The sequence below is a fragment of the Ovis canadensis genome, chromosome 23, assembly GCF_042477335.2.
Source record: "Ovis canadensis isolate MfBH-ARS-UI-01 breed Bighorn chromosome 23, ARS-UI_OviCan_v2, whole genome shotgun sequence".
Taxonomy (NCBI): Eukaryota; Metazoa; Chordata; class Mammalia; order Artiodactyla; family Bovidae; genus Ovis; species Ovis canadensis.
Window position 1 is genome coordinate 71,257,456 of NC_091267.1, and position 14,451 is coordinate 71,271,906.

The window sequence follows — 14,451 nt, forward strand, 5'->3', positions numbered from 1 at the left end:
TGGGTGTCCAGTGGTTACGACTTGGCCTTCCCATGAAAGGTGCGTGGGTTTGATCCCTGGCTGGGGAGCTAAGATCCTACGTGCCTCATAGCCAAAACTCCAAAACGCAAAACAGAGGCGATATCGTAACAAATTCAATAAAGACTCCAAAAATGGTCCACATCAAAAAAAATCTTAAAAATTTACCTTAGCAGCACAGATCACCCAGGCCCTCACACAGATGCAGTGCCCTGAGGACTCAGAGCCCCCACTTTGGGGTGCAGGGGGTGTCTCTGTGTTACAACACGTGTTCTGTAATGAGGTAGCCTGATGTATTCATGGGCGTGCATTGGTTCTTGGGAAATTTTGCCTAGGCTAAGGGCACAGCAGCCCACTCCAATCTTCTTGCCTAGAGAATCCCGTAGACAGAGGAGCCTGGCGGACACTTGCAAAGAGTCAGACACGACTGAAGCGACTTAGCAGGCCCAGCAAGGACCCCTGAACAGCTGAAGTAAATCACAGCCAACTTGAGCGGGAAAGGGAAGAGCCTATAACTCAGCTTTTGCCTTGGCAGCAGACTCCCTTTCTGGTTGTTTTTTAATAAAATTAAAAGTGTGGCCTCGGGGAACAGAGGAGGGGACAGAGAAGCTGGGGTTGGGAGCTGCAAACTATGACATACAGAATGGATTAACAAGGCCGTACTGTAGAGCACCGGGAACTATATTCGGTATCTTGAGATAAACCATAACGGAAAAGAAGATAATAAAGAATCTACCTATCTATTTATCTATATATATAACTGAATCATTTTGCTGTAGAGCAGAAATTAACGCAACATTGCAAAGCAACTATGCATGCACGCTAAGTCGCCTCAGTCACGTCCAACTCTATGTGACCCCATGGACTGTAGCCCACCAGGCCCCTCTATCCATGGGATTCTCCAGGCAAGAATACTGGAGTGGGTTGCCACGCCCTCCTCCAGGGGATCTTGCTGACCTAGGGGTCGAACTTGCAACTTCTATGTCTCCTGTATTGACAGGCGGGTTCTTTACCACTAACACCACCTTATACTCTAATTAAAAAATAAATAAATAAAATTTGAAAAAAAAGAAATCTGCCCAGCGTTCCTCCCTGCTAAGAGGCACGTTCCAGGCCTGGGCATCTGGAGGTGGGTGGCACCTCCCAGACCCAACCTCACAGAGATCCACTGCTGGCTTCCCGTCTCGGCCTCCAGCTGCTCTCACTAAGGGCTCCAGCACGTCCACCCGGTGACCTCGTGAACGTGTGATCTCTGCCGTGGCTGCCATTGGCCAACCTGAGCCACCTCCCTGGGTGGTCCACCTGAACTTCTTGGGTCCGCTTTTTGCTTTTGTCTCTAGTTTTCAAATGGCCTGTTTCTGAAGTAAAATGCAGGGAGTACTATTTTCCCCAGAAGGCCTGATATTTTATGTGATTTTCTAGAATGTGAAGTGTTGCAGGAATGCATTTACTCTTCAGTTCAGTTCAGTTTAGTCCTCAGTCGTGTCCGACTCTGCAACCCCATGGACTGTAGCACGCCAGGCCTCCCTCTCCATCACCAACTCCTGGAGCTTGCTCCAACTCATGTCCATTGAGTCAGTGATGCCATCCAACCATCCCATCCTCTGTCACCCCTTCTCCTCCTGCCTTCAATCTTTCCCAGCATCAGGGTCTTTTCCCAATGAGTCAGTTCTTCGCATCAGGTGGCCAAAGTATTGGAACTTCAGCTTCAACATCAGTCCTTCCAATGAATACCCAGGACTGATTTCCTTTAGGATGGACTGGTTGGATCTCCTTGCAGTCCAAGGGACTCTCAAGAGTCTTCTCCAACACCACAGTTCAAAAGCATCAATTCTTCGGTGCTCAGCTTTCTTTATAGTCCAACTCTCACATCCATACATGACTACCGGAAAAACCGTAGTCTTGACTAGATGGACATTTGTTAGAAAAGTAATGTCTCTGCTTTTTAATATGCTGTCGAGGTTGGTCATAACTTTTCTTCCAAGCAGCAAGAGTCTTCTAATTTCATGACTACAGTCACCATCTGCAGTGATTTTGGAGCCCAAGAAAATAAAATCTCTCATTGTTTCCATTGTTTCCCCATCTATTTGCCATGAAGTGATGGGACTGGATGCCGTGATCTTTGATTTCTGAATGTTGAACTTTAAGCCAACTTTTTTCACTCTTCTCTTTCACTTTCATCAAGAGACTCTTTATTTCTTCTTCACTTTCTGCCATAAGGGTGGTGCCATCTGCATATCTGAGGTTACTGATATTTCTCCTGGAAATCTTGATTCCAGCTTGTGCTTCATCCAGCCTGGCATTTTGCATGATGTACTCTGCATATAAGTTAAATAAGCACAGCGACAATATACAGCCTTGATGTACTCCTTCCCCTATTTGAAACCAGTCTGCTGTTCCATGTCCAATTCCAACTATCATTTCTTGACCTGCATACAGGTTTCTCAGGAGGCAGGTTAGGTGGTCTGGTATTCCCATCTCAAGAATTTTCCATAATTCGTTGTGATCCACACGATCAAAAGTTTTGGTGTAGTCAATAAAGCTAAAGTAGATGTTTTTCTGGACTTGCTTTTTGATAATCCAACGGATGTTGTTAATTTGATCTCTGATTCCTCTGCCTTTTCTAAAAGCAGCCTGAACATCTGGAAATTCACAGTTCGCATACTGTTGAAGGCTGACTTGGAGAATTTTGAGCATTACTTTGCTAGTGTGTGAGGTGAGTGCAATTGTGCAGTAGTTTGAGCATTCTTTGGCATTGCCTTTCTTTGGGATTGGAATGAAAACTGACCTTTTCCAGTCCTGTGGCCACTGCTGAGTTTTCCAAATTGGCTGGCATATTGAGTGCAGCACTTTCATAGCATCATCTTTTAGGATTTGAAATAGCTCAACTGGAATTCCATCATCTCCACTAGCTTTGTTCATAGTAATGCTTCCTAAGGCCCACTTAGAGACTATTTTTTTTAATAGTATATAGGACCTTTTTTTTTTTTTTTTTTACTTTTATGCTGTATATTATACAGTCCATGAAATCTCCAGGCCAGAATACTAGAGTGGGTAGCCTTCCCCTTCTCCAGGGGATCTTCCCAACCCAGGGATCGAACCCGGGTCTCCCACATTGCAGGCAGATCCTTTAGCATCTGAGTCATCATGGAAGCCCAAAGCACTTCCCAAAGCCAGACGTGCAAAGCTTCCCAAAAAAAGTCTTGGTCACTGTTTGGTGGTCTGCTGCCCATCTGGTCCCCTAGAGCTTTCTGAATCCTGGCGAAACATTACATCTGAGAAGTATGCTCAGCAAATCAATGAGATGCATTGAAAACAGCAGTGCCTGCAGCCGGCATGATTAGCAGGAAGGGCCCAGTTCATGCCCAACTGCACATCACACAACTAACGCTCCAAGAGTTGAACACATCGGGCTATGAAGTCTTGTCTCATCCACCGTATTCACCTGACCTCTCACCAACCAGCTACCACTTCTTCCAGCATGTTGACAACTTTTTGCAGGCAAAACGCATCTACAACCAGCAGGAGGCAGAAAATGCTTTCAAAGCGTTTGTCGAATCCCGAAGCATGGATTTTTACACTACTGGAAAAACAAACTTATTTCTTATGGGCAAAAATGTGTTGATTGTAATGATTCCTATTTTGATTAATAAAGATGTGTTTGAGCCTAGCTATAATGATTTAAAATTCATGGTCTGAAATCACACTTACTTTTGTCCAAGGTAATACCCCAGAGAACACTCACTGCCTCAGTTTTGAAAAGTAGTACTGACTGACCTGGGGCTTTGTTCCTCAGCTAAGATGGATGGAAATCAGGGCAAGGGGCTCCAGAATCCCTGGTGAGGGTGGCGGGGGGGGGGGGTGGGCGCGGGGGGGGGGTGGGTGCGGGGGGGCGGCATGCCTTCATGAGGGGTGCAAACTCTCATGAAAGGTAGCCCCATTCTGCCAGTCTGGGGCCTGCAGCCCACCTTCATGACATGACATTCCACTCCCCAAGGGCCTTACAACCACCAAAATCGGGATCTCTGGGGGTGGGACTAAGGTACCTGATATTTACAGCTAAGATTCTCGACCTCAGAAGTACAGAGAATCACATGGGAGCTTGCAAAACCCTCAGAGCCCAAGCCACACTGCAGACAAATCACATCGGAATCTTGGGGTGGTGGGGAGCTGGGGATGGTACTCAGGCATCAGATGGTTTAAGGTCCACAGGCTTGAGACCCATTGCCTTAGGGTCTTTTCTAACCTGGGAAAGATGTCTCCTTGCAGACCAAGACTTTTGGAACTTTAGCGTGCTTATGAATTCCCAAGAATTGGGTTAAAATTGCAGATTCTGATTCAGCAAGACTGGGGTGGGGCTTGAGATTCTATATTCTGACAAACAGGTCTGCAGACCACACGGTGAGTAGCAAGGCTGTAGGTACTTAGGAGCGTCCATGGATTACTTAACGAAGACTTGAGTCCAAGACCGGCAGTGAGCCATGATCTTGTAGGTCTGGGATGGTAATGGTTTTTGGCAGAAGGAGCAGAGTGGGCTTTGTGATCAAAAACAAAACAAACGTTTGTGTGACTCCCCGAGTCAACCATGGCGTGGTGCTGACAAGAGGCGTGACGGCCATGTGCTGAGAGATGAGTGATTATAAGCTTCTGTCCTTCCCATCATCAGCAGAGGGCTGGCTTATCCACCTCCCTGAGTCAGAGTTAACAGTTGTTTGGTGGGGGCGGGGGCGGGGGCACATATTTTATTATGTAACTGAATGCAAATCTCAGATTGTTCTGTCCCAGATATGAAAACTACATGGCAGGCAGGTTTAGATGATCAGCTTATGTTTTCTCTATGCTTTAAAAAAACTCACTGGAGACCTACTACCTGCCCTGTCACCGGGTGCCCATGCACGTGGCGTATAGTTGGTGTGTAAATCACACAGCCTGCCTAACTACTGGACTGAACTTAGATGAAGTGAAGTTTCTTATCACCTTTATTACACAAGCCCACACAAGTGATTCCCAGGTGGCGCTAGTGGTAAAGAACCTGCCTACGGATGCAGGAGATGTAAGAGGCTGGGGGTCAATCCCTGGGGTGGGAAGATCCCCTGGAGGAGGGCATGGCAACCCACTCCAGCATTCTTGCCTGGAGAATGCCAAGGACAGAGGAGCCCTGCGAGCTAAAATCCATAGGGTTGCAAAAGAGCTGGACACAACTTAAGTGACTTGGCGTGCATGCACACAAGTGACACATTTCTGTAGATCTTAACACACACATACACACACAAGTGTGAGTAAAAAGGGAAAATCTGAACAAGTTCAGCACATGGTACCGATGCATCTTGGTTGTGAAAATTATACCAGAGTTTGGCCGAATGTCAGCCTCAGGGGAAGCTGGCCACAGCGTATAGTGGTCTCTCTGTCTTATTTCTTACATCTATGCATGGACAATTGTTAAAAATTTCAATTAAGAAAAAGCGTAAAACATCTTGTAGCCAGCCCTTAATGTTTTTAATATGGGGAGGAAGGACATAAGTATTAAGATAAATAACAAAACAAAAAATGATAATATTTTTTAAATGTTAACTGCAGAACAGGTACTGTGCCGAGCATTTTACATGCTTGGCCCTATCTTTTCTTCTTAATGTTTGCTCACTTATTTATTTGGCTCTGCCAGGTCTTAGTTGCGGCATGTGGGATCTAGTTCCCTGACCAGGGATAAAACCAGTCTCCTGCACTGTGAGCATGGCATCCAGGCCACTAGACCCCCAGGGAAGTCCCTATACGAAAGTTTTAATTTGCGCAGCACTCCATGAGGTAGTGGTTGTTATTATTTCTGTTGTTATTATTGCTATCATTTTGTTTCAAATGAGGAAACTGGGGCTGGGAGAGCTTAACCAGTTTTTCCCAGGTCACACAGTCAGGAACCAAACATGGGTCCAGAGCCCACTACACTATACAAGGACTGCAGACAAGAATGTTGTTCCTCTGGAAGGAGAAATCACAGTTAAAGACGAGGCATGTGCTTCAGGGAAGTGCCATTTGAAGGAGCCTGCACCTTGGCCTTGAAGGACCAGGTAAACTGAACTGGCAACAAGCCAACCGAGGGCACTCCAGACCAGAAGGTGGAAGAAAACACTGCCCGTATGAGAAACTGCCTCCTTTTCCAGATGAGGAGGCCAGTGCACACATCTGCTTCGCCTCTCAGGTAGACAGGCATAATTGTGGAAGGCACCGAAAGCTTGGGGGCATGGTGAGATCTTCCCAGATCTAGTTAGCAGTGAGTGAGAGCTGATAAGATACCGATAAGGCCAGGCTGTATCTGAATCACCGGCATTCGCAAGGCAAGCCAAGTGCAAGGTGTGGCCAGCTTGGCATAAACCAATCAATTCCCAATGATGGGGCTTCCCCGATGGCTCAGCGGGTAAAGAATTCTCCTGCAATGCAGGAGACACAGGAGGTGTGGATTCGATCCCTGGGTCGGGAAGATCCCCTGGAGGAGGAAAATGGCAGCCCACTCCAGTACCCTTGCCTGAAAAATGCCATGGATAAGGAAGCTGGTGGGCTACAGCACAAAAGTTCGCAGAGCTGGACATAACTGAACAACTAAGCACAGCGTGACTCTATCTCCAGGGCCAGAAGAGCAGCGGAAAGCAATTTCCTAGTAGAAGGTTGGTATGTGAAGGGAATCAAGGACTGTACTCAGGACGATGAAGACCACAAATGCGTTGAGATCAGTGATTATTAGAATCATACTTGACAATACCTGGAATTCACGGCAAAAGCAATTCTAAGAGGAGAGTTTACAGCAATACAATCTTACCTCAGGAAACAAAAATCTCAAATAAACAACCTAAACTTAAACCTAAAGCCATAGTGGAAGAATACCAAAAAAACTCTAAAGTTAGTAGAAGGAAAGAAGTCATAAAGATCAGAGCCGAAATACATGAAACAGAGGGGGAGACAGCAATAGCAAAGATCAGTGAAATTAAAAGCTAGTTCTTTGAGAAGAACAAACAAAAGTGATAAGCCTCTAGCCAGACTCATTAAGAAAAAAGAGGACTCAATCTAGCAACCTAGTACCATGTGGCCACCTACTCATTCAGTTATTGACCACATATTATATGACCAGTACGATCCCAAGGACTTGGGACGTATCACTGAACGAAACGGTGACCAACCTGCCTACTGTCATGGAGTTCACCTTCTAAGTTTAGTACTATATCCTGGTCAGGAAGATTCTTAATTATCAGAGCCTAAGAATGCATTTCCATACTGTATACTTGAGATCCCATCTCTTTAGAGAAATACAAATCTCTCTGGGGTGAGGCTGGGCAACTCTGCAGGAGAACAGACACAGCACTTCTGATTTAAAAGCAAGGATGATCTTACCCCAGTGTGGCTACAGGGAAACTTAAGATGGGCAGACTGGCAGTCCTCGCCTCTGAGTTGGCTCAAGAAAGCAAGATCAGAACCAAGGTGAAGGATTGGCAGTGCGATCCTTGAAGATGATTCAAGTTAGCCTGGGGTACCCTCTCTGTTTTCCACTCCCAAACTGGGATTAATTTAGGAATCTTCCATAAATGTAGACACTGGGGGCTTTCCAATCTTAGCCTGGGCAAGTACTACTCCAAGACAGATCAGAACAAGATGGCCTTGCTTTGTAAGAGTGGGAAAGGAAGACAGGAAATAAGGACCCCGGGAGACGGTTTAGTTTACATGTCAGCCTTGTTGCTGTAATATAGAATTAGAGACATGGAATTTTTCTCAGAAGCTAAAAGCGACACACAGATGAAGAGAACATCCTAAAAGATAAGATGCTGGTTACTGTTTATACTGCTGGGCACCTTAAAGGTAAGTGACTCAGGCAAGAATCAAGAGTGGGCAAATTTACTAATATTACCCCCAACCAAGAATTTTTAGCCATTTCAAATTTTAAGTTCTCAAGAGCCTCAGACGTCTGAGAATAAATATTTAAAATGTCTTTTGACTTAATTATGGGAGGATTCACCCCCATAGCTTGGACTTTTTTTAAAGTAACATTATAAAAAGTTTGATTTGGTTTTCAATGACCCTCTAGTGCTTTTGCATCACATTTGCAATATTTAGCCATTTGATAGAAATCTGGCTATGTTGTGTCCATGTGTAAGAAGCACAGACATCTGCAATCAGGGAATAACTTTTGCATGGGTGAAAGAAATCTGTGCTCACTATGCCACTATCCCTGTGGCATAATTTTCCTGCTTTAGTCAAAATTTTTCTACAGCACAAAACTGTTTCTGAATATACAGCTTCTGCTCATGTTGACCTGGAGTGAGAGACTGGCTCTGTGACAGAGAACAGCAAAGTGAGGAATGGTCCCTCCACCTGCAGAGTGCAAGCTATCTAAAAAGTCATGTTCATCGTTCTGAGATCGTTGCCTTGGTCATGCCTGAAAACACAGGTGGGACCTTGAGCTGAGAGCTTGCAAGGTGGGTGTGCATCCATGAGTGTGTGAGTGTGTAAGCAAGAGTGCCCTAAGAAGTTCAATAGAGACGACAGGGTCCCAGAGATGGTCCGTTTTATTTCTCTGCATTGCCAGGAAACAAGAGAGCTTGCTGGTCCCCAGAATTCTCCATCTCAGAATTCAGCTTAGAGCACAGGCTGAGGATGAGAGAGGGGGCACCTTCCTTCAGTGCCTCTCAACTCTGGGCAGCTGAGGAAGCTGGGAATTGCCTTGCACAGCAATGGGTCTAAAACGAGCCTTGTCAATAGCCCCTTCCCCTCCACTGACTTTGGGGGGGCCACTTGGCAACACTTCCCCCTTCACACACAGCGCTTAATAACTGAAATAATTTGCCCAGTGAAATGCTCAGTGTGGATGCTAAACAATTGTGAAAAGGCACCCACCTGAGCAAGGCAGAGTAGTTTATGAGCAGAAAAGGACATGCTGTGTCTACTGACGTGGAGAAATGAACGCTACAGCTTAATTTTGTATTACTCTTTGGTCAAAACACCTCCTTAAATTTATCTTGGGCATGAGTCTGTGGTCACTGGTGTGTTAAACAACCACATAGGGTGAAGCTGGCACTCCTGCAAAAGAGCAGAGTCAACGTGGCCCTTCCATGGCTGATTTGGCCAGTGGAGCAGAAGAATCTGCTCAGGGAAGAAAAACTACCTCGCATCTGGAGATTTTTTTCAGATTGGCTATTTTATGAGTGGGCCTTTAGAAATCATCAGTGCATTAAAATTTTACTTTTTCCCAAAGTGAATTCAATAACCGAATACACTTGGGAATATTTAGTTTTCTTTGGAGTATTATCTGGTCTTCTATAAAAACAATACTAAGTTCCTACTACAGAGTTGGGAGAAGGAAAAGCAGAGGCTGAGTAAATATGATGATAAATAACCTTTCTTGGGTATTTATTTACAGAAATCAAATCTTGACCATAATACAGCATCAGTTCAAAGCCCACTTAAAACCCTGTACACTTAAAAATATAATAAATTCATATATCACATAACATCCTTAGTATATTAATTTTTCCATCTCTTTCAAATATACCCCCAAATCAGTAATAGAGTAAAACTTTTTTTTTTTTTTTTTACTTCCTGAAGTGTTTTCTTTGCCTCTTTTACACTATGTGGTCTAAGAAAAATAAAACAGAGATTCATTTAAAAATCTACTCAGATTTTTGAGTGCAGCAAAGTCTACTCTACTTTCTCCAGCATCATTAAGCAAATTCTGCAAATGTTTCAGACACACCAAAATCTCTCATTCATTCTATGAATTCTGATGGAAGCCGGCACTTACCAAGTTTCAAAAGTGTCCAGGAAAATCACCAAAAAGAATGTTTTGGTTTCTTTTAAAGACTACACCCGAAACATTTGCTTAAAAACTTTCTGAATAGTGACATTGCCTGATAAAATCCATGCAGTAGACAAAATATCAGATTTCTTTTTCCAGCTGTCCAGAATCCCATTAGTGCCTCTTACTTCTATCTGTCTTTTGCTATAATTAGGATGGCTTAGGGTTTATCTGGGCCTTTTTTCAAAACCAGATTTCCTTCCCAGCAGCAGCCCCTGTCATTCACAAGTCCCCTGGTGGTATCGGGAGAATTAGTTTGGTGTACACTGCGGTACAGCGATCGTGAACGTGAAGGGAAAGGAAATACACACCTGCGCACACACACACACACACACAGATACATTTGAGCTCACAAATCGTAAAAGCGGAGTCTTACCTGCGGATGATCACGCCAGCCTGAAACCCTGCGTGTTTCAAATGCATCTGTAGCCCACACCCCTTCTCTCAGGAAGCGCAAGGTCTCTTCCCTGGCGAGCGAGCCGGGTGGAGTCGGCAGAGTTTTCACTTCTGGCTCTGCTTGGGCTGGAACCGCAGGGCCTCTTGCAGGAAATTGGGACTTCAGATCAGTCCCCTCTGCTCCGGCATGGGAGCTGTCTCTTTTGTCACTCGGGGTTAGTGGGTGCTTAACAGGTCCCTTGGGACAGAGGCGATCCAGGGAGGCTTCCGCTGTCCTTTCTTCCAGGCTGGAATTCAGCCTCTTGGCTTTTCCCTTAATTCCCGGTCGCTGCGTCCTGGCAGGGTTCTCAGAGCCCCTCCGGCTCCATGTGTCTTTCTCCCCTACTCTCCTCTCGGTCGTGGTCTCCAGATGCCGGCGCATCCCGGGCTGTCCTAACTCGCCAGACAAGTGCTTCCCCTCTCTCCCTATCACCGCTTTATCCATGTTTAGCAGGTTGTCACCGGAGAATTCCTTTCCGGCCTGGTGGCTGTCTCTGGTTTCTCCTTGAATTCCTGGATAACCGTCTTCAGCAGCCTCCGAGGCAGTGGGTGGTTTGTACCTGCCTAGCTCTGTCACTGTAGCCAGTCCATCCTGCTGAGGTCCCGGGGGCAGGGGCATCCCCGCTCGCAAGGATGAGGCTCTGCGCATGGAGGCCTGGCTGCTCCTTCCCCCCACTTCTTGGGGTGGTGAGTGATGACCAGCGGTGGCATCCATGGGCCCCGTGTCATCCGACACCGGGGGCCTGCGACCCAATTCACTGAAGAAACGCTCACACCCACCCAGGCTACACTCACTGAATTCCATCTCTTCGTCATCGCTTTCTAATAAAAAAACACACTCTGTCCCCTGCAGGTTCCTCTGCCAGATCGCATTAGAGTAATCTGTCATAACGTCGGAACATTCCAGATACTCCAGGTCATCATCTGAAAACTCCTCGGCGCAGGTTAGGGTTATCTCTGGGCAAAGTTCATAGTCACTGTCAGAGTCTGTGCTGGAAGCCGGGGGGCTGACAGGCCTGGCACCTGGAGGAGCGGAAGAGTCTGCCCGTGTCAGGGGCAGGCTGCAGCTGAGGTACTTCTGGACTCTGGCATTTTGGTGACCAGAGTTCAAGCCTTCCTCGTTAGGGCCCTCAGGGTCTAAGGCACCATCTGTTAACCTTGGTACTTTGGAATGCACGGTCCTGTGGCCACACACATCTTGTTTATCAGGAGCATCACTTGAATTAGGAAAACGCAACCCGTCCGCAACGCCCTCTGTGTTGGCAGCATCACCAGCCTCTTCGGTTTGCCTCGTGTCTTTAACGGCCAAGGGGTTGTCAGAGCCGGACGCACCAGGGTCATGGTCGGCCGATACCTGGAGTGAATGAGCACCGCTGGATTTGGAGGAGGGGGCGTGAGCTGACGTGGGAGGCCCCGAGGCGATACCTTCTCCTTCCTTATAAGGATGCTCTTCCTCATCAGTGTGGTTTGGGCTCTCCTGCTCATATGTCTCCGTGTCGTGTTTCCAACCTGTGTGCCCGTCATCTTTCGGGTTGGGAGAGAGTGGTCGGTCCTCTGACGGGCACTGCACTTCAACGGAAGCAGAGCAGCAGATCATCCCAAAACAGTTCTGAGCAGAGACTTGATAAACAGCAGCATCATTCTGGGTACAGCTAGGATGAAGAGAGGAGACACGTAAGTTTGCATGCTGACATGCCTTACATCATGGCACACACAGTCAATGACCGTGGTTTTCCTGCACACTCAAGATCTGGGGTCCCCCTGAGAAGGGGTTTGTGGTCAGAGGCAACAGGCTGAGATGCTCAGCATTTTCCCTTAAGACTTTCCACAGTCTTACCCCAAATCGAAAATGCTGAAAATAACTCAGATGAATGGGGACACAGTTTCTAGTTTCTTCTCTCTTTTAAGTCATGTTATGTTATAGGAACTTGAAGCAGTATTACTTTCTGAAGGAAGGCATAGTACACAAAAAACTAAAGCACTCTAAATCATATAGTGGACTACTATAAGCAGTAATTCTTTTAAAGACTGCTAAGAAAACATGGTTCTTGCCAGGAGGCTGTAAAGCTAATACCATGCTAGGACTGTGTGCATGAAGAACAGTGCCCTTTCCTCTTTAATTTAACATGACTATAAAGTCTAAACCACAGCCACGAACCCCTCTGGCTGGAAACCAATGTCCACATGCCATCCTGACCAGTACCCGCCTGGTGTTTGGCTCTGGCTCAGCAGGGAAGAAACTGAATCCTGGCTCACGCCAAGCCTGCTCTCCCTGCTCCAGAAAGGATGGTGCTGGGGGCCCCTCCCTTTCTTGACTGGAGCCACATGGCGCCTGGAGCCTGACTTGCTTTGCTGACCTTTCCCCTTAGAACACTTCTCCAGGCTCTGCAGTCTCAATAAACACGTGTTGTACCTGCTCTATTTTTTTAATATTAATTTTTATTTGTTTATTAATACTTAGCAGCACCAGGTCTTAGTTAAGGCACATAGGATCTTTGATCTTTGCTGCAACATGCGGGATCTTTACTTGCAGCATGTGGGATGGTGGGCTGCAGTCCATAGGGTTGCAGAGAGTCGGGCACGATTAAGTGACTCGGCATGCACACATGCATACGTACATACATGGGACCTAATTCCCCCACCGGGGATCAAACCCGGGCCCCCCGCACTGGGAGCACTGAGTCTTAGCCACTGGAACACCAGGGACGTCCCTATACTTGCTTTTGAATTTGTACTTTTATTTATCTCATTTGATCATTGTAACACTGCTGGTGTATTATGTACTATCCATCTTCAGAAAGCAGGAGCTGAGGGTCTGGCTCAGGCTCAGAGGTGATGGTCAGATCGTTAGTGACTCTTGCGTGTAAGAGATGCACAAATGTCTCCCCCCAGGAGGGTCAGTGGTAGATGTTTACAGCCATGGGACACAGTCTTCCTTATCCTCTCTCTTCCTTACTGGAGGGCCCTCTTTGTCTCCTGACCTCATATGTGCTCACAAGCCTTCAACTGTTGGGTACCCACTCACATAGGCCTCAACTTCAAAAAGCACAGACTAATTTCAACTGCATTAATACTTTGTTTTGTTGGCAACTTGATTCTCAAGTAGAAGACACTCGAGGTGGCCGAGGTTGGCCAGGCCTGACCCACAGCCAATCTCTGGATTTGCCGTGGCCAATAGCATGGGGAGAATGAAATTTAGGGCAACTTTCTGGGGGAATGAGTAGCTGCTCCTGTCTATTTCATAAGATTATTCTGAGGTTCAAATGACAAAATCAGGGTGAAAGGACTTTGTGAAGCAGAAACTTTATGCCATATATACTCTATAAGAAAGCAGAAGTGATCAAATGATAATTACATGATGTGATAAGAGTGTTAGCTGACGTTGCTATGGCAGTCATAGTGTAACATAAAGGTGTCAGATCAATACATTGCACACCTTCAAAACTCAGTTTAAAAAGGGGAGGGGAGACTTCCCTGGTGGTCAAGTGGCTAAGACTTTGTGGTCTCAATATAGGGGGCCTGAGTTCAATCCCTGGTCAGGGTCATATGCTGCAACAAAGATCAAAGATTCCACATGCTGCAACTAAGATCTGGCACAAACAAACAAATAATTTTTTTTTAAAAAAAAGGATGGGGCAGCACTAAGACCAGGTTTTCTCTGGTTCTTAAGAAGTCTGCAGAAACTATCAGGATGACTTGTAAAATCTTACATCAGATTCAAATTCTTGAATCAGAATCTGTGGCTAGGGACTTCCCTGGTGGAACAACAGCTAAAACTCTACACTCCCCCATGCAGGGGGTAGGGTTTGATCCCTTGTCGGGGAACTGGATTCCACATGCCACAAGTCAAGCTCCTGCACACCACAGCGGAGACCCAGCACAGTAAATAAATGAACAAACAGTGAAAAAAAAGAATCTGTGTGTAGAGGGCCCAAGAAGTTACTTTTCAAGTTCCCAAACACATTCTGCTACAAATCGTCCTTGGCCTACCCTCAAAGACATCCTCATCCTCATCGTTAATTAGGCTGAGGTCTCTTCAGTTGAAGCTGAGGAGAGCATAGAGAGAAACAGACCTTTGCGTGACTTTCACATGGCCCACGTCATTCCCTTCATGCTTCTTTTTGGTGTGTTCTTGGAGATTTGGCCTCAGTTGAGAGCTTAAATGG

At 46.2% G+C, this 14,451-nt stretch overlaps 1 protein-coding gene and 1 long non-coding RNA gene across 5 annotated transcripts in view; one reads left to right on the forward strand and one right to left on the reverse strand.

Annotated features, from left to right (window-relative positions):
• ALPK2 (alpha kinase 2) overlaps positions 1 to 14,451 on the reverse strand; it is a 140,412-nt gene that overhangs the window by 78,265 nt on the left and 47,696 nt on the right. The window contains exon 4 of the mRNA XM_069569335.1: positions 10,227 to 11,937. Coding sequence (XP_069425436.1) covers positions 10,227 to 11,937 — 1,711 coding nt within the window. The remainder of the gene's footprint in view (positions 1 to 10,226; positions 11,938 to 14,451) is intronic.
• The window catches only part of LOC138428537 (uncharacterized), a 46,988-nt gene continuing 39,935 nt past the window's right edge, over positions 7,399 to 14,451 (forward strand). For 2 of the 4 annotated variants that reach the window (XR_011252488.1, XR_011252485.1), the window contains exons 1-3: positions 7,474 to 7,857; positions 8,295 to 8,474; positions 11,139 to 11,959. This is a non-coding gene — a long non-coding RNA (uncharacterized lncRNA). Of the gene's footprint in view, positions 7,858 to 8,294; positions 8,475 to 11,138; positions 11,960 to 14,451 lie in introns of all 4 variants that reach the window. The other 2 variants (XR_011252486.1, XR_011252487.1) reach the window with 2 other exon arrangements.